This window comes from Lutra lutra, chromosome 5 (genome assembly GCF_902655055.1).
Source record: "Lutra lutra chromosome 5, mLutLut1.2, whole genome shotgun sequence".
In the NCBI taxonomy this organism is placed as follows: Eukaryota; Metazoa; Chordata; class Mammalia; order Carnivora; family Mustelidae; genus Lutra; species Lutra lutra.
In genome coordinates, this window is record NC_062282.1 from 104,831,216 (window position 1) to 104,858,725 (window position 27,510).

The 27,510-nt window shown below is 38.6% G+C and overlaps 1 protein-coding gene and 1 pseudogene across 2 annotated transcripts in view; one reads left to right on the forward strand and one right to left on the reverse strand.

Annotated features, from left to right (window-relative positions):
• TBCA (tubulin folding cofactor A) overlaps window positions 1-16,141 on the reverse strand; it is a 76,860-nt gene extending 60,719 nt beyond the window's left edge. For both annotated transcript variants that reach the window (XM_047730684.1, XM_047730682.1), the window contains exon 1: window positions 15,975-16,141. In XM_047730684.1, the coding sequence (XP_047586640.1) occupies window positions 15,975-16,027 (53 nt within the window). In that variant the 5' untranslated portion in view covers window positions 16,028-16,141. The remainder of the gene's footprint in view (window positions 1-15,974) is intronic.
• Window positions 10,047-10,356, forward strand: LOC125100490 (60S ribosomal protein L23a-like; annotated as a pseudogene).
• Window positions 16,142-27,510: the final 11,369 nt, after the last annotated feature.

Genomic DNA, 27,510 nt, shown 5'->3' on the forward strand with positions numbered 1-27,510 from the left:
GAGACAGAAAACAAATTAAAGTAAACATGAAACTAAGTTATCAAACAGTGTAATTCAAGCATTTTCCAATTAGGGACACAGTTATACTGCAAAGATGTTTATTACAATCAGATTTCTAGAGATTTCAGTAGACATGTTTTTCACAGGAAAAAATGCTATACTTGGTATTAAGTTTTATAAGTTGTCCCACAAAAGCTAGTTAACCGTACTTCAGTATTCAATGTGCATAAAATACTTTTGACAGAAATACCATGTATACCACGCATAACTATGCTTCTAACAAGAAAAAAAAAATCAGAATTTCAACTTGGATGCCAAGAATGCCTCCTAACTCATTATTACATTACATTATTACTACTAATTATTTGTACTAATTTTATTTATATTAATAATATATACAAATATTATTTATATTAAATAATTTTATTAATTATAATTATTATTAATAATTATTACATCATTATATTATTACATTATTAAAATCCTTGCCACAGAAGCCGTGACTCTCTTACCACCTAGGAGGTAGGATAAGCAACTGGAACAGAAGGGCAGAGTCTGTGAGAACAAAGGGTTGCTGGGATTTCAAGGCAAGATAGGTTAATCTGACATTTCCTCTTTCTCCTCTTCTCTCTTCCATTCCCAGCTAAATAGCAGTGAACTGAACTGGACAAAAACAGTTGGAAGATAAAGGGGAGGGTTGAAGGAAGAGAACTGTTCTTCACTACTTCTTATACAAAGGGTAAGACCTCAATAGGACACTGAAATAGAGGGAAACGGGGAACAAAGTTGAGCCTAAAGCAACAACAGAATTTACAAAAAGCAAGACAAAACAAAAAAACCCTGCAAAAACAAAAACAGAGAAAAATAAGTAAATAAATGGGGGGGGGGGGGAGACAAGATAAAGCAGTCTCTAGCCAGTTTAGTAAAGGAAATTTCCCCTTATATTATACACAGCTATACATAAATTAGAAATCAGAGTAAGGATCTCAATTATTACTCAGTTGCAAGTACCATGATTTCAATTTAAGGAACTGAAACAATACAGGAATTTGATGGTTTGTGTAACTAAAATCCAAGGGAGATATACTTCAAGGTTGTCTGATTCAGCAGTTAATAACAGCACCAAGAAATTTTCCTTTGTACATCATTCTGCCATCTATAATACAAATCTCATCCCAAAGCCAGACTCCCGAAGTGCTAAAGGAAGGCTGCCAGCCACAGAGTACTTTGAGCCAGATTCTAAGCAAGAGTTCTGAAATGTACCTTGTTTAAATGAGCCTAAATCACCTATCCACCTAGAATCAATTTCTGTCACCAGAAAATGGAATCTGATTGGCTAAAACATACACAGATGGAGCCGTTTCCTCAAACAACATGGGCTGTGTGTACATGGGTAAGGATGATGGATACTGGCATGAAAATACAGGCAGATATCAAGACAAGAAAAAAAAAGATACCGAGGAAGTAGCCACAGTGTTCACAACAAGATGTATGAAATGCAGATTCAGAATCATCATAAAGTATTATCTATAATACTGCCATTTAAAAGACAGAAAATCATTAATTATTCTTTTTATGAATAAAAGCCAAAGTTGGCTCCTGAGACTTTTATTTAATCTAATACTAGAAATGCCATGACAGTTTAAAAGAGTAATATGAATTTTTAAAAAAGTACCTATTTTGAGACCTGAATAGAATACGTAAAGGAAAATATAAATGAGTGGAAATAAACACCTTGCTTTTGGTTGGGGGGACACGTGGTAAAGATTAAGGGTATGTACATCTGCTAGATTTGATAATGACAATTATAAAACTTATGGAATAGGTTAACAATTAAACATTATCAAGAATAAATTAAAATCCTTCTCTAGAAGTACCTGCCAAACTTAAGAACTTAAGGTATCATACATCAGAATGAACAGATATCACTATCTCAAAAAAATATCTGTACTCCCATATTCACTGCAACATTATTTACAATAACCAAGACATGGAAACAACCGAAATGTCCAGTGACAGATGAAGAGATAAAGAAAATGTGCTGTATACAAGTTGGCCCTGAAATACAAAGGTTTGAACTGCATGGGTTCACTCATATGTTCACATAAAACATACTCATATATATTTCTTGAATATAGTATAGTACTATAAATGTACTTTTCTCTTATGATTTTTTTTTAAGATTTTATTTATTTATTTGACAGAGAGAGAGAGACACAAGCAGGCAGAGCAGCAGAGGGAGAGGGAGAAGCAGGGAGCCTGATGCGGGCGGGGCTCAATCCCAGGACGCTGGGATCATGACCTGAGCCGAAGGCAGAGGCTTAACCCACTGAGCCACCCAGGCGCCCCTTCCTTATGACCTTTTTTTAAAAAGATTTTATTTATTTGACAGACAGATTGCAAGTAGGCAGAATGGCAGGCAGAGAGAGAGGGGGGAAGCAGGCTCCCCGCTGAGCAGAGAGCCCGATGCGGGGCTCGATCACAGAATGCTGGGATCATGACCCGAGCTGAAGGCAGAGGCTTTAACCCACTGAGCCACCCAGGCTCCCCTCCTTATGACTTCTTAAGTAACATTTTCTTTTCTCTAGCCTATGTTGTTATAAGAATACAGTACATAATACATATACAATATATGTGTTAACTGACTGTTTATGTTATCAGTAAGGTTTCTGGTAAATAATAGGCTATTAGTAAAGTTCTGGAGGAATAAAAATTTTAAGTGGATTTTCTTTTTTTTTTTTAATTTATTTATTTGACAGAGAGAGATCACAGTAGACAGAGAGGCAGGCAGAGAGAGAGAGAGAGGGAAGCAGGCTCCCTGCTGAGCAGAGAGCGCGAGGCGGGACTCGATCCCAGGACCCCGAGATCATGACCTGAGCCGAAGGCAGCGGCTTAACCCACCGAGCCACCCAGGCGCCCTTATGTGGATTTTCAACTGCACAGTGTCCCAATCCCCACACTATTCAAGGGTCAATTATACATACACATATAAAATGAAGTATTATTCAACCACAAAAAAAAGGGACATCCTTAATGTGTAAGCTGATGATTCACACACCCCTGGGGCAAATAATATATCATATGTTAATTAAAAAAGAAGAAAATCCTGCCACTTGCAATACATGGATGGACACTGATGGCATCATGTTCCATGAAATAAGCCAGAGAAAGGAAAAATGTTGTATGATTTCAATTTTATGTGGAATCTAAAAAAACCAAATTCACAGAAACAGAGAACAAACTGGTGGTTGCCAGAAATAAGGGTGGGTGAGTAACAAGTAAAGGTTGCCAAAAGGTAAAAACTCCCATTTATAAATAAGTTCTGGGGATGTAATGTACAGGATGGTGACATACAGTTACCATCAAAGTACTGTACGGAAGTTGCTAAAAGAGTAATCTTAAAAGTTCTCATCACAAGAAAAAAAAAATTATGTGAGGTGACTGATGTTAACTAAACTTACTGTGGTAGTCATTTTGCTATACACACACACACATAAATATCAAATAATTATGTTGGGTCCTTGGACTAAAAGAATGTTGTATGTAAAATATATCTCAATCAAAGTGGAAAAAACCCAAAAGAATTAACACAGTAACATGTGAAAGGTCATTTAGAAAATAATATTGTTGGCCATCTTTAGCCTTGGCTCCTGCTCAACCCAGTACACCAAGTGGGTTTTCAGGACCCACCTGCAAGCTTCCCCTCACTCCGCAGGCATTCAATAGTGAATGCAGTGTCCTGGAAATGGACAACTTTCCAAAGGATCTTTCAAAAGAACCTCTCCTTTCTGCCAGGTTAAAAAACCCTGGGTTGCCAGAGGCATATACATTATTCTACACAAGGAAGAAAGGGGTGATTAAGCATGTGGTTGGGGGCTGAAGCTTCGTACCTCCTTTACTCTGTGGGGATGCTTGTTGAAAAAAGTAATCAAAATAGTTTAATTTTTCTACAAAATGAAAAATAAAAACAGTATTAGAATAAAACTAAGGCCTACCAAGCTTTGGAGAAGATGTGGATCAACAAAAGGAACTCTCATATAATGCAGCTGAGAAGGTAAAATGGTGTAACTGCTTTGGAAAACAGTTTGGCATGATTTTACAAAGAAGAACATTCATATACCTGTCACCTAACAATTCCATTTCTGGAAAAATATCCAAGAAAAGCTCTTATATATCATTACCAAAGACATGAACTAGAATGCACCTAGAAACACAGTAATGGGAACAATCCAAATGCCCACTAATAGAATGGATAAATAAATTGTGATAGTATCAGACAATGAAATAATACACAACAGTCAAAACAAATATATTACATATAAATGTAAAAATATGGATAATCTTATCAACATAACATAAAATTAAAAAATAACTAAACAACAGAACTCCTTACCAATATACAAATGATAAAATTATATAAAATAAAAAAACAAGATAAACTCACTGGCCACTGGTGACTGATTACACATCTAGCTCCTTTCTCCTCCCAGAGGTCAGGGGATGGGACTAGAAGTTCTAACCCTTTAATCAGAGTTGGCTCCCTGGCAACAACCCCAACCTTCAGTTAGTTACCTAGGGGCTTTCCAAAAATCATCTTAATACAAAGAAAGATCTTTATTGCTCTCTTCATTTAGGAAATTCCAAGAGTTTTAGGAGCTCTGTGTCTGGAATGGAAAGGGAGACCAAACATTTATTTATTTATTTATTAAAGATTTTTATTTATTTATTTGACAGGCAAAGATGACAAGTAGGCAGAGAGGCAGGCAGAGAGAGAGAGAGAGAGAGGAGGAAGCAGGCTCCCTGCTGAGCAGAGAGCCCCAGGCAGGGCTTGATCCCAGAACCCTAGGATCATGACCTGAGTTGAAGGCAGAGGCTTTAACCCACTGAGCCACCCAGGCGCCCTAAACATATATTTATTTTTATAAATCACACTATCACAAGACCCCAAGGAGCTTTTATTTATATGTATCATAACTATTAATACTTACTATATTAGAAATAAAAATTAACAATTTTTTAAAGTTTCAAAAATTTAAGAAAATGTATTTACTTCACTTAACAAATGTTTTACATTTTTGCAAATTTTTTTTTTAAAGATTTTATTTATCTATTTGACAGAGAGAGATCACAAGTAGACAGAGAGGCAGGCAGAGAGAGAGAGAGAGAGAGAGGGAAGCAGGCTCCCTGCTGAGCAGAGAGCCCGATGCGGGACTCGATCCCAGGACCCTGAGATCATGACCTGAGCCGAAGGCAGCGGCTTAACCCACTGAGCCACCCAGGCGCCCCATTTTTGCAAATTTTTAAAATGTCTGTACTAATAGAAGCATCTAGATTTTCACATCTTCTGCGTTCAATCTGTCCCACTATCACATACCATATAGCCTTTGGAAAACTGTACTGTAAAACTGTGAGCAAATAAAAGTGAAAAAGACAAATAATGTCTCAGTATTACTAAGAAAATAACTTTCACCTTGCAGACACACTGAAAGTGTGTCAGGGACCCCATGGGACTCCTAGACCATACTTTGGAAACCACTAGTCTAGTGAATTCAACAGATAATGTATTTTTAGTACTATCTTACTAAAAGCTACAAAGTTCTTTAAGAACACAGACAGGGAAACACGAACTTCAGAAACATCCAGGGAAACTTCTACTGAAGTGGTGGTATCTGATGTGAGCCTCAAGCCCAAATCCTTACAAATTAGACACCGTAAGAACTGTACCCTCTCCCTCCTACTTTTTGGTGTGTCTCCTGTCTCCTCTTCTGTCTCACTCGGTTGCTATTCCTCAAACGAGTCACACTTGCTCCCTTTTTCAAGCCTATGTATTTACTGTTTCTTCAGTGTGAAAGTCTCTTCCACGTATTTATCCCAAGGTTGTTCTTGCCACACCTGGCCATCCTGAAGGTTAAAGGAAAGCTGTATCCCCAGACACCTATAATCCACTCAGGGCCCACAATCCTTGGGAAATTCTGCCTTACACTGTTATATGTGTGCACTAGGAGCTATAATTAACATAGCATATGACAGCATTATTTGTAAAAGTGAAAAATGAGTGGAAAAGAAACCTAAATATCCATCAAGCCTAAAACAAAAAAGAAAAACCACTAGTGCAAAAGAATAAATTAGAGCTAATATTCCAACATTAAGTCTCAAAAACAGTAACATTACACACAAAAAACCTAAATGTTCATCAACTTGATAATGAAAAAACCACTAGCACACCGACAAAAGACAATGAATTAGAGCTACATGTTTCAACATGAGTCTCAAAAACAGTAACATTAATATGCATGGAAAGTAATAAAAGATCCTAGAGTTAAATAGGAATATTTAGTAGGTATGAATATTTATAAATTTATGAATAGTTATACTATTTACAATGTAAAATTTCTTCATTTATATTTTGATAGGTAACACATGATTTAAAATTATAAGAATTTTCTCCCATTCTTGTCCTCCCTCCAGCTATACAGCTTTCCTCCCAAGAGACAACCCATATGATTATTTTCCTGGTTTCCTTCCAGATATATTTTGGTATATAATGTTCACAGGACATACTATAATAGGCTTATGTATCTCCAATATAAATTAAGTTTAAAATATGCATGGAAACGATACAGTCAAATTCAGAATAAAAATCAAATAAAGAGGGAGAGGAACTGACTTAGAAAGGGGCATTCGAATGTACCTATAGTGTTTTGTTTCAGGTTTATTGTGTTTTCTCCAGATTTTTTTTTTTTATACATACAATAATTATTGTTCAGAATGCCTGGGTGGCTCAGTCGGTCCTGGGTCCCAGGGTCCTGGGATGGAGTCCAGCATCAGGCTCCCTGCTCAGTGGGGAGCCTACTTCTCCCTTTCCCTCTGATGCTCCCCCTGCTTATCCTCTCTGTCAAATAAATGAGGGAAATCTTTAAAAAAAGGAAAAAGAAAAAAGAGAAAAGAAAAAAAAATGAGATTTAAAAAAAAATGATTACTTTTCTGCATAAAAGAAAACAGGTGAGGGGCGCCTGGGTGGCTCAGTGGGTTAAGCTGCTGCCTTCGGCTCAGGTCATGATCTCAGGGTCCTGGGATCGAGCCCTGCATTGGGCTCTGTGCTCAGCAGGGAGCCTGCTTCCTCCTCTCTCTCTGCCTGCCTCTCTGCCTGCTTGTGATCTCTCTCTGTCAAATAAATAAATAAAAAATCTTAAAAAAAAAAAAGAAAAAAGAAAACAGGTGAAGAGGATCAGATTTGAGAAGGTAATTAGTTTGGTGTTAGATGGAGTGAAATCAGATGGAATGAAAACAGATTAAGTGAAAATTAAAATAAGGGTATTCATTCAATACTTTAAAATGAGTCTAAAGTTCAGGATAAAGCTAGAGACCAGGGATTTATATAAAGTGATACTTGGAAATTCTAAGAATAAATATTCATATGTACACTTATAACTTAACACAGATTCCTTAAGGACGGAGCCCAAAACTTTGACAGATTCTCTAGAATACTACCTACTGCTTATAATAAGATCTCAATTTACCTATAACCCTCCTATTTTTCTTTGATTTCAAAAAAACCCCTGGAATGGGTGAGCCTATTTTTGTAAGTAACTTAATGGACAGTAACACATATAGACACACACCTACCGCTATTAAAATCGAAGAGAGAGGGGCACCTGGGTGGCTCAGTGTGTTAAGCCTCTGCCTTCGGCTCAGGCCATGAGCTCAGGGTCCTGGGATCGAGCCCCGCATGGGGCTCTCTGCTCTCTCCCCTCTCTCTCTGCCTGCCTCTCTGCCTACTTGTGATCTCTCTCTCTCTGTCAAATAAATAAATAAAATATTAAAAAACAACAACAACAACAAAAAACAGAGATAAAATCTTGGGGCACCTGGGTGATGCAGTCTAAGCTCAGGCCTCGGGCTCTTGATTCAGCACAGGTTGTGATCTCAGAGTCTTGGGATTAAGCCCTGCATCAGGCTCTGTGCTCAATGTGGTGTGGGCTTGGGTTTCTTACTCCCTCTCCCTTAACCCCTCCCCACTATGCAAGCTCACTCTCTCTCTATCAAATAAAACAAACAAACAAACAAACAAAAAAACAACCCACAAAAATAAAAACCAAAGATAAAGGAGGGTTTGGAAATAACTATAATCTAGCATTAGACTTTTAAGAATGTCGCTCTTTCGTCTCAGCCACAGAAAAAGAGCTGAAGAAGGAGATTTCATCATTTGGAAAGTATAGCAGTAAGATACCCATGTTGTGCCCCTGCTGTGGCTACCTTTAGGTACTACCTTTAGGCCTACCACCTTTGGAAGTCAATCTGTGGCAAATGTGGCTATCTTAGCCAAGTGGAAGAGAAAGTAATACTGGAGCACCAAGGTTAAGTGATGAAATCCCACTGGGACTGGTTGAGTAAGGTACCTAAAAATTGTACACCAAAGATTCAGGCACAGATCTGTGAAGGAATAACACCTAAACCCAAGATGGCAGCTGCTGCAGCATCCAGTTCATCTTAAATATTTCAATAATTAGTTACAAAATAAATGTTCTGGTTAGAAGAAGAGGAAGAAGAGGAAGAAGAAGAGGAGGAGGAAGAGGAAGAGGAAGAAGAAGAGGAGAAAGAAGAGGAGGAGGAGGAAGAGGAACAAGAAGGAGAAGAGGAGGAAGAAGAAGAAGAAGAGGAGGAGGAAGAGGAGGAGAGGTAATAATGTCTTTTGATAGTTGTGGTGAGTCATTTATACATTTTAGAATAACAGCCTCTCAAAAACTCCCTTGACCACTCTTCCCCCTACAATAAGCTTTACAGAAGTGCACTAAGAGTGAAACTGGCTTTGTTACATTGTGTTAGTAATATTGATACAGTATTTTTTAAACTGTTAAAAAGACAAGGTCTCTGATATAAACAGATTTTTAGGGGAAATAGGGCATCACTGCCTCAGCAGTTTACAGAAAGATGGCCATTACGAAGTCCTACAGCTGACTCAAAAACACAAGCTTCATATTCCTCCCTTCTCTCTCTGCAGCCAATCAGTGAACATAACTAACAACTAAAAAGCTCATTTTTGTCACAATTTAAAAGAAAGCAAGTTTCACAGTCTCTCCAGGGATCAGATCATTCATCTTTATGTCCTATATCCACATTGTTTATGTATCTACAGAATGGTGGTAATGATAATAATGACCGCAGTTAACATAATTAAACATTTATTACCAATCAGGGTTTTGGGCAAAATACTTTTACATGATTACCTTATTTATTCTCCTAATGACAATATGAGAAAGGTATTGTCACTAACCCATTTTTCAGCTAAGAAAACTGGCTTTTAAAGGTTAAATAACTTGCCTAGGGTTCCATATGTAGTATGTATTAAGTGGAGCCTGGGATTCTATTTGTTTAACTCTAACTGTAACAATAAATAGCTATAGTAACTATTATACTGTCATACTGTAATTGATTTAAGGGCTCCCTACTGCTTATTGTATCAAAAAATCCTTACAGAATAAGGTTCCATTCATTCATTTGTTCAATGGAAAGACTTCTGTTGAGTACTTATTAAGTGCCAACACTTAACACCAAGTGACTAAGATGTCGGTTCTGAGTGAAGCTGCTAAATAAATGACTTCTGAATCGGTCATATGACTGATGTTATTTAAAAATGATCTCTAGGGGTGCCTGGGTGGCTCACTGGGTTAAGCATCCAACTCTTGGTTTTAGCTCAGGTCATGATCTCAGTGTGGTGAGCTCCACACTCAGCGTGGAATCTGCTTGAGACTCTCTCCTCCCTCTGCTCGCTCGCTCTCTAAATTTTTTTTAAAAGTTTCTCCTAAAAAAACAACAAAATAAAAATCAGCTCTACCCTTTTATGAAGATGGTGCTGAAAGCTAAGAAGGAAGCCCCGTCCTTCCCAAAGCTGAAACCAAAGCAAAGGCTTTGAAGGCCAAGAAAGCGGTGCTGAAAGGCATCCACAGTCACCAAAAAAAGATCCATCAGTATGTACCTATGTTCCAACAACCCAAGCAAGACTGCATCTCTGAAGGCAGCCCAAATATCCTCAAAAGAGTACCCCCAGGAGAAACAAGCTTGATCACTATGCCATCATCAAGCTCCCATGACTACTGAGTCAGCCATGAAGAAAACAGAAGACAACACCACATCTGTGTTCATTGTGAATGTCAAGGCCAACAAGCCACCAGATCAAACAGGCTATGAAGAAGCTCTACGACACTGATGTGGCCAAGGTCAACACCCTGATCAGGCCTGATGGAGAGAAGAAGGCATATGTTCGAATGGCTCCTGACTATGATGCTTTAGATGTTGCCAACAAAATTGGGATCATCTAAACTGAGTCCAGCTGGCTAAATCTAAATAAAATTTTTTTCACCATAAATTAAAAAAAAACTCAGCTCTATTTGGGCAAATAAAACAGCATCATTATAGGAAATGGAACCCTGGAATAAACAGATCACACTTCCAAGCATTTATATTCTAAGGATTGTGGACTAGTTATTATTAACAAAATTTTCCAACTTTGCTCTACTACAGATTTTCAAAATTTACTACCAAACAAAAAATGCAATGAAAACACACTCACACACTCATGTGCACATACACGTACACACACACACAGGTCAAAAGATCATTTACTTCCACATTCAACTCACAGAATAATATAGCTTGTGTTGGGAAAACCATGGTCATGAGTGGCCTTAAATAACTCCCTTTCCAGCTTGAAGAGACATCTGGTTGCCAGCTGTGTAGCTTCTAAAAGTCACTGCTTGCCAAGTAGTTGGCAGAAGGTGGTGAAGAGCTGACCACCTGCAATCCATTTTGACACTGCCTTTGACCATCGCTTTGGAGAACTGAATACATTACAAAAATTCCAAAAGGAGTTGGCTAAATTTCAAGGCAGGAAGTTGGCCATTTTGGCTGAACTTACTTTAATTCAAATCAAAGGGGTATGATGTGGAAGAAAAGAAGATAAAAAAACTACTAAAGCTTACAGGAAATTTTCAGGGCTATATCCTAAACCTCTGTCCACCATACTTCTATCCATCTGTATAAGAAGTATATAAATAACTAAAGCTACAGGGGAAAAACTGTAACTATGTCTTTGCAAATATATGTATGATTCCTATTTTTCACTTTTATGTCAGAACAATAAATGTATTCAGTATATACATACAATGTATATCAATAGAGTATATTATATGATTATATATGAATATATATTTAATAACATGGAAATTTTCCTTTTATGTTGTTGTTATGTCTGCTGTACACAGTATATATATCACAAACAACTGTATATCAGAGGTAAAGGTATAAACATTTGGGAAGATGCCAGTTTGGGAAAGGTACTTGCTTAAAAAAAAAAAAAAATCAATACAATTTCCCCACTGATTCATGATGTAAAATTCTATAATCAAGGCTTGTAGATTTGTAATTATGGTATGTCAGCTACATTTAAACAAGAGTGTTAAAAGATTGTTAAAGTTAAACTAACACAATTGCAGTGTGAATTGTCCTAGTCTCATTCTAATCTACTGGTGTCACTTTCATTTAATCAGAGGAAAACTATGGGCCAATGTCAGTGCTATTTCCAATGCCCTAACATTCTTTGTTCACATTCGATTTTAAACCACTACCAATCTGAAATGGTTATGAAAAGATATATTTAAGAAAGTATTTTTAATCACTTAATTCACTCACCAGTGGGCTAATTTAGCAAGCTTTACTGAAAATAACTTGGCTTTAAGGTTATTAAATAAACTTCATGTTAAATGCATGACAACAGTTTGTTTTTGCAAAAGTATTTCTTGTATTTACCATAAATCTAGTAAAAAATACTTCTTTTATAAACACAAATCTTACTTGGGAATTTATGGTAGACACAGATCATTGAGCTGAAATACCATATCAACATTTAAAACATTGAGCCTCTATTTTCTTCTACTTTAATGAAAGTTATTTTCTAAATCACTAACAATTTAAACTGATACAGAAAACTACTCTGACAAGGATTCATATTTACAGGACACAGTTAAGTTCTAATTTAAGTAAGGTACTACATTCAATTCACAGTTGTATTATCAGCAAATAGCCTTCAAATAAATCATGGCACACAGAAAAGTGCTATGTTAGCTAGTTACAGAAGTACTAATACAAATCACCCTGATTTGACTGACTTTCCCAGTGTCAGCACCAAAAAAATTCTAAGTTTTAGAAACCCCTCAACCCCAGGTAAATTGGGACTACTGATGCCACCAAAATAAATAAATATATATATATATATATATATTTTTTTTTTTTTTTAAGGGAGTGGGAGGATTTTCAGTTATGCACTGAAGAAAATAAAAATTGGAGAGGTATTTGGTAACTCCCTCCTAGGACTTCTACATTAGCTGTGACCCAGTGACAGATACCAGTAGGTCTAGCAATCTGCCTGAAACACAGATCTGTAACTTTAAAAAGCGCCTGCCAGACCTGAACCCACTAATACTCATTAAATAATGACTCACATGTGAACAAGGGCTGCTGCTTGAAGAAACTGCACACATCTCTCACAGCCATAATTAGCTCTGGAAAAACAATCCTGTTACTGGGAAGGGGATGTTTAAAAGAGGTTCAGTACAAGTTAGCCTCATTGCTGTCCAACTCTTACAAACCATTCCTAGTAACTGGACTCTTCCCTTGTTTCTAGGGTTCCAATCTCTCTCAAAATCTATTTCCAGCAATCAGATCCTTTCCCTTTGTTACCATATGAGATAACTAAGTTTCTTTAGGTCTAGGGTACCATAAGGCTTCTGCCTGTTTCTGTAGGGCCTTCCCTAAAGCCCTTAAAACTTGCTTCTAGGAAGCGCCTGGGTGGCTCAGTGGGTTAAGCCTCTGCCTTCAGCTCAGGTCATGATCTCAGGATCCTGGGATTGAGCCCCTGCATCTCATCGGGCTCTCTGCTCAGCGGGGAGCCTGCTTCCCCCTCTCTGTCAGCCTGTCTCTCTGCCTACTTCTCTCTCCTTCTCTGTCAAATAAATAAATAAAATCTTAAAAAAAAAAAAAGGAAAAGAAACTTGCTTCTACTTTGCTAACATGGCTGCCATCACTGGACTGCCTTCACCATTTTGCCAACACACTGAGACTCTCATATTTCATTCATTGATCTCTCTGTTGCCAAATACCATCATCTACTTACTGCCTATTTCCATACTCTAGTAACTTTCCACCTCCCTACTCAGATTTCTTACTAAAACCCACTATGGGGAACTTCTGGATCACCTGAAGTATTCTAGCAGATTGATTAGACACTAAACTCTAAAGAATTCACCCTCCCTAGGAGAGCCACTGATACTGAACTCTAGGACTAATAACTAGAATATAATTCTAATGGCTCTCAACTCCTGGAGAGAAAAAATGAAGTAACTGGAGACAGGAATGATAACTTTAAATGTCTTCTTTCAAATAGAAGTTAGGACTTCTGAAGGGAAGTGAGGCTATGGGAAATTAACATCCGGCTAGGAAAAAAGGTGCTGAGAATAGATATTGAGTTTTAGACCACTGCTTTAAAAAAAAACCATTGAATTTGTTCACAAGACATGTCTGAATCATAAAACTACTCAAGAAGTCTTTGAAACTAAATTTGGAGGAGAGAAACGAATAACTTTGAGGACCTTGTTATTATGAAAAATTTTAAACATATACAGAGAAGAACAATGAAGCCCATGATTATTCCACCCTAACAATTATTAATATGTTGTTGCTGTATCTGTGTTACCTACTTTTTTCTTTGCTGAAGTAAAATGTGTAATTTTAAAAATAGGACACTAAGACAAAAGATGGAAAAAGTCATAGTAAAATAATTTTCCAGCAAAAAATAACAGTAGAGAGAGAGGGAACAGTATTTATGGATTTAGATGACTGTCTACCAAGGTAAAATATAAATAATGAACAGTTAAAATAGAAGTTTTAGGTTTTCTAAAGAATGTATCTTTTAGTACAACTGGGGAAGCTCTACACTAAACTGTCATTAGAAAAACTACGAAAAAAAAATCTGTGGTAGACATTTCCAGTAATTTATAAGCAATTTGAGTAAATACGTAAATTTTAAGTAAATAGCAAATTACAAAGGGGTTTCACAAAAACGATAAATTTTTTGTACTGAAGTATGAAGAATCAAAATTAAAGTTTGATAATGCTCTACTACTGAAAGAAATTGAAAACTAAACTTTATTTCCATACGCACTTGACAATTTTTTTGAAAGCCAAAAAATTTAGATTATTATTTAAATGGGTGTGTTTTTTCTAGAATATGTATTATAATCGTATAACTACTAGAACTAATTTTATAAACTAGTGTAGACCATTAGGATGAGAAAGGACAAGATCATTCAGGTAATTAACGGAAAACTACCATTAGAAGTCATTTCTCATGACTTTTGGCCTACGCTGGTACTTCTGGCAAATAGAGTTACTAAGACGACATAAACAAAATCTAGCAAAAGTGAACAACAGAATTCTAGGGTGAGTGATAGTGCAAATTATTTATATTTTCAATTTTACATGTCAGTTTCCCTCCTACTTCACATATCTTTTTAAGAATACTCTTTTTTAGAGCATTGCAGTTTAAACAGTTGTAGATCAGAAACTTTGGATCTTTTCCCTGTTCTGCCATTAACTAGCACAAGTTTAGTTTTTCTACTTTAACTTCATTAAACCTCAGCTTCTCATTTGTAAAACAGGTACACAAATAATATTATTAAATTAACATTTACTAGCCACTTGCTATTTGCCACATACTGTGTTAAACAGCATAGCAGGCATTGCTTCCAACAGGTCCATGAGGTGGCTACTAATTCCATTGTACAGATGGCAACTTAGCCACGGCGCAATATAAGGCATTCAACAATACATAATGGCAGAATCAAAATGTGAACCCAAACAGTTTCACTTGAGAAAAGGCTGTGCATTTAAGTACTATTCATAGAATCTTGTACTGCCGTAACAATAAAGCTTCTAGGAAAGTACAGTGCAATCCTGTGCTAAGCCTCAGAGGCTGCATCTCAGTAAGTTAATTTATTCTTCCCTTTGCCTGTCCTTCCTCCGGTGGAAATACCAACAAAGGGAGGAAAGGTAGGCAAAGAGGAAGAAGCCAAACGGCTAGGACCAGACATTTATTTCTACTGCAAGATAACCCGCTTCTTCTGGGGGCTGTTTATCTCTTTTTCCGAGAATGTCCCATCCAAAAGTTTGATTTCTCGGGTCTGAACCTTAAAAGTCTAGTAAGTATTGAAGTGTCTAACAGCACTCAGAATTACAGCCAATTACAGGACTGGCCTACCCAGGATAGTTATTTAAACAGCATCCCACAAGCTCCGGGGCGAGCTTCGGGGAAGCTGACGGGGGAGAGTTAGGCCACAGAAGTTTGATGAGTATGCTGGAAGTTCTCAGAGACTGGGAGTCCCGCCTGCCATGTTAGATCACAGGGCCGCAACAAGGCCTCCTTTCTGACAAGGGCCCGGATTTCGGGGTCCCCTCTAAAGTTTAGAATGGGCTTGCGCTTCGACCTGAGGGCTGGTAATGAACTGATCCGCCTCCCACCATTCAAGTTGGGCCGGGAGACCGGCGGTGCGCGCACACCGGAGGTAGGACCCCAAACGGAGTCCTCGCCGCCTCCCGGCCGCCGCCCCACCACCTCCCCGGCCGCCGCTCCCGGGTCTCTCCAACCGCCGGCGCCCGAAGGGCGGGGCGCGCCGACCCTCACCACCCAACGGCTAGGTTCTTCCGGGAGAAAGGCAGGGGAGGGGCGTGTCCCAGCCCGCGGACTCAGGCTCCGACGCGTCCCTTACTGCGTCCCCACCCTAGCCCCGCGGGCCGCCGAGACCCAGGTGAGGCCTGGAGTCCGGAGCCCGCTTCGGGCCTGCGGAGGCTCCGCCCAACCTCTCGGGCCGCCATAAGGCTAAGGAGACGAGGCGCTGGCGTGTGCGCCGCTCACGGCTCCTTACCGCTTCACCACGCCGGTTTTGATCTTGATCTGCCTCACGCGAGGATCGGCCATGATCCCTCGAGCGCCGCGGAAAGGAGGGGTGGAGAGCTAGGGTAACCGTGGAGAAAGACGGCGCGTAGGAGGTGGTACTGTCGGCGTAGTCGCCGCGGCCCCGCGCGCATGCGCAGACCCCGGCGCGGCCCTGCGGCGGGCCACACCGATGGGCGGGGTCGGGCGGATGGATCCCGGGCCTGGGGATGGTCTCTCTCTGCACCTGCTGTCATCCGCTTCCACCCATTTTCCCGCTCGTGGAACCTGTCCTCGTCTCGCTTGGACAGCCTTCCTTTTAGTGTTTGAACAGCCTTTCTTTTAGTGTGGACACAAGTTACACTTTTCCCAGTCTCCACAGCCTGGGCCTGGTGGGAAACTTCAGTATCTTCTCCGGTAGATTGGTTGGCCATGACATTGCTTTGCGAAATTATCGGCTTAATGGACAGAATGACCTAAAAATTGTATTAAGGATATTTTTGGTGTCATTATCTGGTGTCAAATGGGACAAAGTAATGTATGTTTAATGAAATAAACTACCATCATGTACTCAGTCAAGAAAATCTTTACCCTCTACCTCAGACCTTTGCAAAACATGTTTGTAGACATGTAACTCACAAAGGAAATAACTCTAGGACTTATTAAAATAATCATCACCACTTGCTTATCTTAAATATTCAACTTACAAGAATTTATGTGACATACCAAAGCTTGGGCTTGGTGGTCACACAAACCAACCGACACTGGAGCCAATTAAACAACACTGGGCACGTGGCCCACTTAACCTCACAGCTGAGCCCACTGCCTTGTATGCAAAATGGAAATAATGCCCACTTTACAGAGTAGATATGAAAATTAAATCTCAGTGCCTGATGCGCAGTAGATACTCCACTTTTGACTCTTGTTTTATACTTTCAAACAACATGTCTGTTGAATAAAGAAGTGCACCTCCATACAGCCTCTTAATGATGAAGTCCCCCAAAGGGTGCAGGGCAGAGCCTCTTTTGTTTTCTTATTTCTTGGTATCATCCTTCAAAGACATCTACCCTACCCGATTGTCTTTTCCATTCGCTACACTTGATTTCCTCCTTCATGTCTAGCTCTGGAACACTCTCCCACCCCTGCCAGTGCAAGACCTTTAGTTTAAATCCAGGATCAAAACCCACCTTCTGGAGAAAGTCTACCATGACTGATCTCTCCCTATTCAATGCTGCCTGCATGCTTTTGAATCAACCAATATTAAATTTTATTTTTAATATATTTCTTTTAAAAATCATTATTTGAAAGTCCTTCAAGACCCAGGTTCCATACACAGCAGATATGAAGTTCAATAAACAATGTCAACCGACTCGTGGCACACTGAAACACAATTTCAAGTGACACAGCAAATTTATGACCTACTGGTGGAGGGGCAGGGGTGGGGTTCCAAAACAAAACCAAAAAATAGCAGACTTAAACCAGCAAAATGCTATGGTTAGAAATCTAGCCAATCATTAAGTTACTGGGAATCCCTTTAAGGCAAAGAAACAACAGCAGCCAAACCCACAAACCAAAAGATTGTGCAAGTAGGGGTCTGGAACTGTCAAGGATCTTCCTTCAGTTAGGCAATAAAAGCCATGTACTCTTCATAGTCTTTTTGCCTTGATTTCCAGAACTTCAGAGCTAAGTTGCACGCTGATTTGCACTAGTTTCCCTTAGTCTAGGTTTTCTGATGTAAACATTGACTGTCTTTTCCAACCCCAATTCCATCTCTACCCTTTTGTCCTTTCTTTCCTTTATTTTAATGATTTTGTATTTGTGACTTTTTGTAAACCAGTAATCACTATAACCCAAAGACAGCTGCTGCTGCTGTGTATACCCAGGTCCATGCCCAAGCCCTTAAGGACAGTGTGTGTTTATCTGTGTCTGTTTATGTTATATTGTACACTTGAGGCTATGGGTTAAAATCATGGAGTTTGGCCCCACCCTTAAGGATAAGGAATCAGGTGAAATTGTCCCTAATGTCAGGAGTTTACAGTAGTGGTTAAGAACATGAACTCTGGCCCTGACTACCTAAGGTCACATCATAGCTCTGCTTCTTGCTGTGTAAAATTGGACAAGTTACTAACCTCTCTACACCTCAGTTTTTTCCTCTTTAAAATGTGGGTGATAATAATACCCACCTCATCAGTTTGTTATAAAGCTTAAAATAAGTTAACATTTGTAAAGTGTTTAGGATAGTGCTGGCACTTAGTAAGCCCCATACAAAGGGTTCATTAAATAATTAAATAATTTGGGAAAGAGGTTCTAAACAGGAAAATAAGAACCCAGTAGGATGCGCATTCATATGAATATAGAAATGTACAAAATGGGGCACCTGAATGGCTCAGTGAGTTGGGCATCCAACTCTTGATCTCAGCTCATGTCTTGATCTCAGAGTTGTGATTCAAACCCCATGTTAGGTTCCAAGCTGGGCTACTTTTTTAAAAAAAGGAAGAAAAAAAAGAAATACAAACTATGTAATGTATATTTCTCACTGTTTGGCGTCCTTTTGTTCTGCTACCCCTAAGCCTTAATTGAGCTGTTTTTAAATATTCCAGCCTGGGTCTTAGGTGAACTATAGGAATGAATCCATAGGAGACTCTGTAAGGGATACATTTATCAACATTTGAGACAGAGGGTTGAGGAGATCCCCCCAAACTGGAGGAATCTGTCAGAGCAAGAAGAGGAAAGTGTAGTTATCTCCTCTCTGAGTGTCGATTCTTGCGTTGCTGATTTTGGAGGGTTGTGGTAATATTTTACTAAAGAACACTGCAGATTCCCTCACAAGTAACTAGCTGTTTTCCCCATATGTTTGCAGAGCTACAAACTCAGTCTCACCATCCCTCCATGCCATTCTCTCCCAATTGACTACAAGCTCCTCAAGAGAGGCTACATACATTCATCTTAGTCTCCTCAACACCAAGCTCAATGCCTAGTTCTTAGGAGATGCATGGTAAGTATTTTCTGAGTTAAAGAAAAGTCAAATATGGGACTGAGATAGATTTCTAATTTTTAAAAATTTTTTAATAGATTTTATTTATTTATCTGACAGACAGAGATCACAAGTAGGCAGAGAGGCAGGCAGAGAGAGAGAGAGGAGGAAGCAGGCTCGATCCCAGGACCCTGGGATCCTGATCCGAGCGAGCCGAAGGCAGAGGCTTTAACCCACTGAGCCACCCAGGCGCCCCAGATTTCTAATTTTGACACAAACCAAAGACTGGTCATGTCTTTACCTTCCTTGGACTCTGAGACAACCTGCACTCAGTGAGACTTATATAGGCCTAACATGCAGTTGCTCTGATGCTATACTTCTGTTGAGTAGAACCAAGTGGCCAACTGGAGAAGACATCCCTGGGGAGATCATTTAAATAAAGGAAGTACTCCTGATAGAAGTACATTTTTGTGAAGTGCCTCTGATAATTACGTCTGGGTGCTGGTAAGACTTGAAATGTTTCCCTCATCATTAGGAATTGCATCTCTTCTAAAGAGATCTAGAAGATCTAGAAGATCTAGAAGAAGAAGATCTCTTCTCTGCTACTTGTACTTTTTTTTTCAAATTCTCTTGGTCCTCCTTCTAACTGGAGCTACTGTGGTGGCATCCAGCCACACTCAGGCTTTGACCAGCATTACAGGACTGCAATCTGGAAGTACCTTGCTTCAGGCCTAGGCCAGAGCCCCACAGACAAGGGAGAGACACATGGGAAACTTCTCAATACACATGTGTGTACAACCCAGTACTTCAGCGGCCTATAGATCAAATGCTCCCCCTCTTTAGCTCTCCACACAGTGAACATATTTCATAAATCTCTTCAGTTGATCCCATGGAATCAAATACCAGTCACCTGTAGCAACTGACAAACTCAGTAAACCACACTTGCATTTCCTTTTCCTCTTTCCCAGTTTCTTTTATCCATTGCTCACTCCTGGCCTTCGAATCACTTTCCAAGTAAGTGGGGTAGTAATATGCTGCACTTGGGAATACTATTCTGGCAGATTAATCAGGTGAAGCAGAACACAGCAGCTTTGAGTGGGGGACAGAGCAAGAGTGGGGTTCTGCATCTAGTTTGGGCTGCAGGACAAGCTTCCCTACTATTTGCGGCACACAAACCAGAAGATTCAATGATGCTGACGCATCTCTTGGTTAAGGATACTGTGTGGAGTCTCTGGTAGACCCGAAGAGCAGAAAGGCATATATGTCATGCCTATTGTGGCAGAGAAATACTCACTTTTTGAAAGACAACCCAGAAACACTGTGGGCCCTAGGAGAGACTTACAATTAATAATGTGACACCAAGAAATTAAAGGGACGAAGCCACCAATTATCAGAGGGGTGTTATCGGATTCATTATGGGTGGGCATAATAGTAATTCATTGTGCAAAAATGGTATATCTGGGATTGAGCCTGGGCAGATCCAGAAGTTACCTGTGAATTCCTAGGACCTCTAATTCCGTTAGTTTTAACAACACATCTCCTTCAACTCTATGGCTTCCCTGGGGGCTCCCTTCAACCAAAGTTTTGTGATGGAGAAAGGAAATATGGACCTCATCCACAGATGGGTCAGTACAATAAGTAGATGTTAACTCTATAGGGATAGCTGCTGCACGATAGGCCAGTTAGAGGTTGCCCTAAAGGACACTTGGAAAGAGAAATCTTCTTGCTGCAAAGTGGCTAACAAAGCACTTGGTCAGTGGCTTTATATTGAGGGTGAGATAACTTTTGACGTACTTTGTTATGTAGCAATAAATAACTAATGCAGAGACTATGCATGGACTCCTTTTCCTAGAGGCTGACCTAGCTGCTGCCATTGGTGAATGTCTAACCTACCAGCAGTAGAGACCAATACTGAGCCCTTGATATGGCGCCATTCCAGGAGAAGACTATCTGGTTGAAAGCTTGATTACATAAGACCCCTTCCTCCCTGGAATATACAGTGTGGCAACCATGAGAGTACACCGTTCAGGTCTGCCTTTAAGAGAAACTTCTGTGTGAAGCATAGTTAACTGTCAGCCTTGAGCTTCTTCTACACCTTTGGATCCATGTATTTACTCTAAGGACATGCTTCCCTACCAGCCAGTTACTAAGCACGGCGGTGGTATCAGAGCTAGATGATTCCTGTCCAAGGTGGGATTCCTCTAATGGGAAACCTTTGCTCAGGAATGTCTTATCAACCTGGGAGGACTTCACAAGAACTTCACTGAAGTCTAAAGCTCTTTCTACCCAAACTTTCCTTCCTTCCTTTTCACAGGTGCCAGACCAGATCTGTATTGCAGTCTGAAGTTTCTCCCAGCTCATGTCCTTCACACGTGTTTCCTTCAATAGATCCTTGCATGTCTAATCCTATCTTGGTTTCTCCTTCTTGAAAGATCTAAACTGACATAGACAGTGATCTATCCTTACCAGAATTGACATTTACTCTAGATAGGGATTTGCTTATTGACAGAGTATCACACTCAACATTGCCTGAGATCTAAAGAAGTATAATAATGGGACCACAGAATCCTCTGATCTTACCATATGATTCATCACCTAGAAGCAACCAGTTTAATAGAAAGATAGAACAACCTGCTAAAGACTCAGCTAATGTTACAACTTGGTTGGGGCTTCATTCCCCAGGATATGACATATGCACTGAAGAGCTGATATACTCTACCTCAATACATAGAATACATGGAATGGAACCAAGAAACCAACTGATGGAAATAGGATAGGTACCTTTTACCATCACATCCAGTAAACTGCTTGTGGTATTTGTTCTTATTGTCCATATCATCTTAGGCTCAATTAAAGTTCTTGATTCCATGGAGAATGCTTCCACTATAGGAAATAGTAAAAATTCTACTGAATTTGAAGCTATGGCTACTATTGGATACTACTGTACTATTGCTTTGGACTCCTTATGTGAGTGGACTACTAGGTCCCTCCCCCCACCAAAAGAAAGAACTTACTATACTGGTAGTGGAAATTGATCCCAAATACCACGAGGATCTAGGGTTATGACTTCATAGGCGATGTAGGGAAGAATGTGTTTGGAACTTAGGGCATTCCCTAGGGGTGTTTTCTTAAGCCATTACGTTTTTGGTAATTGTCACAGCAGCAGTGGGAAACCAATTGTCGACTGATGTCACCTGTGACGCAGTCTTCTTTTCTTTCCCAATGTTTCTACTAATCCAAGAGGGTTGGCCAGGGCATTAGACATATCACTTCTGGCTGAACACATGACTTCTTAGGAATTCATGGAGGAAGGTCGGGTTGCAGCTCACCATGCATTGGGCCCTACCCAAGATGATCTGACAGAGTGTACATATGGTGAACATACGCATGACCCATGACCACAAATTCTTCTGCAAGTACCAGTACAAATGCTCGCATATGCTTTCTAAAAGACATGCACAAGAATGCTCAGGTAAGATTACTTATAATAGCAAAAAACCAGAAACAACCCAATTCTTGGCTTGCTTTTTCACCTTTTGGGTGGTATATTGGATGAACAGAAGTTCTCAATTTTAGATTTTGATTTTAGCAATCCAGTTATGACATTTTCCCCTTTATGGTGTGTGTTCTTCATACACTATTTAAGAAATCTTTGCCTACATAAAAGGTCATAAAGATATTATCTTGTCTTTTATTATAGATGATTTTTTTATCTTTCACACATTTACACACACATTCCACTAGAATTCATATTTGTGTGTGGTGTGAAGTACAAGTCAATAGTAAATTTTTTACCATATGAATTCATCACTTTTTAAAGCCTTCCCCATACTGTACTTCCTGCTCTGTTTATAAATTATTAGTAGCATCTATAATAGGCACTACTAACTGGTCTACCCAACGTTCATTCCCCAAACCCTTCTTCCTTGCCTGCTCCATTGCAGGGACTATTTTCTCAACTTCCCTTGTGACTAGAGGTCTCCAGGTACACAGTTCTGGACAATTACATATAAGTGGGATATGTAGGTAGTTGCTGGAATTGATTTGGATGTCTTGATAAGAGCAGTAAAGACAGGGATCTGCCCTATTCCCATTCCTTTCATGAAAGTAGATGGAGGGGTGCCTGGATGGCTCAGTGGGTTAAGCCTATGTCTTTGGCTCAGGTCATGATTTTAGGGTTGTGGGATCAATCCCTGCATCAGGCTCTCTGCTAGTCAAGAGCCTACTTCCCCCAGCCCCCTGCCTCCCGCCTCTCTGCTTACTTGTGATTGCTCTCTCTCCCCGTCAAATAAATAAATAAGTAAATAAATCTTTTTTAAAAAAGTAGATGGAGTAACTGAAATTAAAACATCCATCTTTCAATCATAAGGAAAAGATAAACTTTTCAGACACACCATCCTGACATCACTGAGCTACTGTCTCAGAACCAAAATCAAAACCAAAACCAGCAGCTGTACGTTGCTACTCAGGAGATAAAAACAAATCCTTATGTATTTATGCTATTCTTTATGGGCTTTCTCTTACTAGCAGTCCAAAGGACTTTCTAACTAATACAGAATCCATTAGAATTCCATGGGTATGTCTCTGCTGGGGAGAGGGGAAGATACAACCACTGGATCTTTGGAATATGCCCATGAAAACAAAAATATCTCCAACTGTGGCTTCCATAATGTGTTGCATTCTCATTGTATACATGTAGTAAACATGTAACTTAAATGGCACAGGCCACAGAGTATGAATTTTGGATGGCTACATGTTTTAGACAATAAAAATTCTCTACAGGCATCGAGAGAATATAATCCTTTTGTCAGTGACCTAGAGAGGGCCCTATTTACAGCTGAACAGGTATCTGATATAACAATTCGTTGTTCTGACACATATTGCAATCATGATGTGCAGTTTTTAATGCATCATGTTACATTAGCTAGGCCATAGTCTAATACCGTGTAACATAAATTTTGCCAAGAGGAATGACGTTACATGACACTGACTTTTAAAAGACACACACTATTTTTTCAGATCACATACCTTTTATCCATGAGTGCCCAATTCAAAAATCAAGCTGGGAGACAAAAGTGGAGTGAATGTGTAGCCTCAAAGCAGCATATTTATCTTGAGTAGTTTTGCACATTTCTACCTGTAGTCAATGATTCCATTCCATTTTTATGTTGAAATGCATGAGCAACATTAATGGACCTTTTTTTGTCACCTGAAGTAAGACTTTTATTCAGGGTCAATCAAGAGAGACCTGAAAGGTGTTTTTTGGATTTCACGCTATGGGTAAAGTCTTTTTATGTGTTTATCATGAGCTCTATGACTGTTCTATTTGAAACTACCACAAAATATTTATGATTGGTTTATTTTTATCCTATCTATGACTCTTTATTCTTTTCAATAAGATTTCTTTCTTAGGTGTGAAATATTTTCAGTTGTCATTATGTATTCTTTTTTTTGATAGCAATAGGAAATGTAACACAAAAAAAGATAAGGATTTTGGACAACAGATTACAGTTTCTAGATTACCAAAAGAATACTCTAAATACTGGTTCACAAAGATTCATTCACAGAGGTTTTTAAAATTTAACTTATTTACTTATTTTAAAAATTATCTTCCAACAGAGTTTTTGCTTATTGTAGTAAACTATGTAAGTCTTAGAGAATTCTTCTTAGTTTATAAACCTAACTTCAAAAAAAAAAAAAAAAATCTGTGAAAGCTTACTAGGATCCTGCAGAGTAGTCTGGCAAGAGGAAGGCAGACTTTTTGAAATAGGTTTTTTCCCCCAATATTTTAAAGTAATATAAAGATATTACTTCTTAATTGAAGACAGAAATTTCATTTAAACTTCTACAACTTCCAATTCTAACATTACTACTCTAATATTTAATTATTATATTGTTATTTAATTATAACCACAATTATTTCGCTTCCCTTATTACCATATTTTTTGTACATGATGTGTGGGTGTGATTGCCATTTAATCATATAATTGAGATTCTTAAGAATTCTTTTCCTAAAAGAGATACATGCTTCCAAATGATTTGGAAACTTTAGAGCTGATAGAACTCAACCAATTTCCTTGGATTTTTAGCCACATAAGAAATCCAAATAATGGAATTCAATACAGTTGAACTCAACACAACAAATGAAAGTCTATATGACACCAAGTAACTGATTTTCTCCCCACTTTTTACTCAAATGTTTTGGCATTCAGCCATGCAGTGAAGTTCCTGAAATGATTAAAAGCAAGGATTTAGAACTTGGCAAAGATACATTCTTACTGGATAAATGTCAGTAACTAATTCTGAGACTCCATTTCCTCAACTATAATGTGGAGATAAAATATCTGTCACACAACAGGTAGCTGGGTGGCTCAGTCAGTTAAACATCTGCCTTCAGCTCAGGTTATAATCCCAGGGTCCTGGGATTGAGCCCAACCTCTGGCTCTCCGCTCAGCAGGAGCCTTCTTCCTCTCCCTCTGCCCACCCCACTACCACTCATGCTCTCCTTGCCTCACTTTGCTCTCTGTCTCAAATAAATAAAAAATCTTTAAAATATCTGTCACACAGGGTTGTGGTTGTTGTGAAAATTATTTAAAACAATGTATATAAAGGATCTAGCACAAGGCCTGGCACATTGTAAGTACTCAATAAATGGTAACTATTATTATCCTTACTCATATAGGCAAAGAAAAAAATTATCAAGAATTGATGTTATTTAGTAAAATAATAAATCTTTAAAATAATAATTTATGATAATTAATAAAAATAAATTGTGGAGCAAGTTTATTTTTTTCAATGAACTTGCAAAGAATTCTCATAGAAACCACTACTTATCTATAAGTGAAGGTTTAAATTGAGATATGAATATCATAGGACTGATTTTCTGCAAACAGTAAGTGAAAGGAATCCTCACAAGTTAAATCTATTATTGATAATTTGCAATATCGAAATATCCTTGAAATGAATACATTTAAAATATTCCACGGTGCATCTGGGTGGCTCAGTTGGTTAAGCATCAGACTCCAGGATGTTGGTCTAATTGTTTAACAGATTAAATAACACTAGCATAAATAAAATAGATGGTAGGTTTACTTTTCTCTATTAGATCCCTCTGAGTTGTTCCATGCATGCTCTAGGATATTGCCCTTTCCTGCATGTTCACAGATGGCTTGCATTCCAGCCTCACTTTCCATGTAAGGGCACAAACTGGAAGATACTTGAAAATGCTTCTGATCACATCCCCATTGGTTGGAATTTAGTTATACGGCCACACCTACTTATAAGAGAGGAGGAAAAATATAGCCTCCATTTGGGCTGCCTTGTGTCCCATTAAAAGTCAGGGATTCTATTACTAAAAAAGAAGAAAGAGGAAATATTTGAGGATAAGTAGAAGTCTCTGTCACAGGCCTGCTTTGGAAATATCCCTGATTCCACTTGTTTCAGTGTGTACTTGTAAAGAGAGAGATGTAGGTTGGAGGCAATGTGCGTGCCTTGTAATCACGGGCCTTTACCAATTACCACACTTTTTGATTATTGCAACTTTGTAGTAAGTCTTGAAATCAGACAGTATGAGTCTTTTGTTGTTCTTTTTCAAAATTTTCTTGGCCCTTTGAATTCACTGGCTTTTACATCTAAATTCAGAATCTGCTTGCTGTTATCTAAAAAAATTCCTGCTGGGAATTTGATTGGGATCACATAAAATCTATAGATCAATTTGAGGGAAATTGACAAGTTAACAATATGGAGTCTTAGAATTCATGGATACAACATATATCTCACTTGACTTCTTTCATTTGTATTTTATAGTTTTTAGTATATAGATTCTGCATGTATTTTGTAGTATTTACAGCTAAATATTTCCTTTTCTGTGTGTGCTCTCATAAATTTAAAAAATTCCAATTTTGAATTGTTTACTGGCAAATATATAAAAAATGACTAATTTTTATATATTGTTCTTATATCCTGTAATATTGCTAAATTCATTTATTAGTTCTAGGACCTTTTTTTTTTTTTTTTTTTTAGATTCCATGGATTTTCCTACATGAACAATCACATCATTTGCCAATAGAGACAGTTTCTATCTTCTTTTCTACATCCTGCCCTTATTTTTTATCTTAGCATTCAGGTTTTCTTTTTTAACCATTAAGTAAGATGTAGTTATTTTGCAGATGTTCTTTGTCAAGTTCAAGAAATTCCTTTCTTTCTTTTTTTTTTTTTAAGATTTTATTTATTTATTTGACAGAGAGAGATCACAAGTAGGCAGAGAGGCAGGCAGAGAGAGAGGGAAGCAGACTCCCTGCAGAGCAGAGAGCCTGACACGGGGCTCGATCCCAGGACCCTGAGATCATGACCCGAGCTGAAGGCAGAGGCTTTAACCCACTGAGCCACCCAGGCGCCCCAAGAAATTCCTTTCTATTCCTAGTTTTCTGAGAGTTTTGCTCATTAATGGATGTTTAATTTTGTCAAATCCTTTTTCATTTTTTGCATCTATTGAGATGATTGTGTGGATTTTCTACTTTAGTCTGTTAATATGGTGAATTACAATAATTGATTT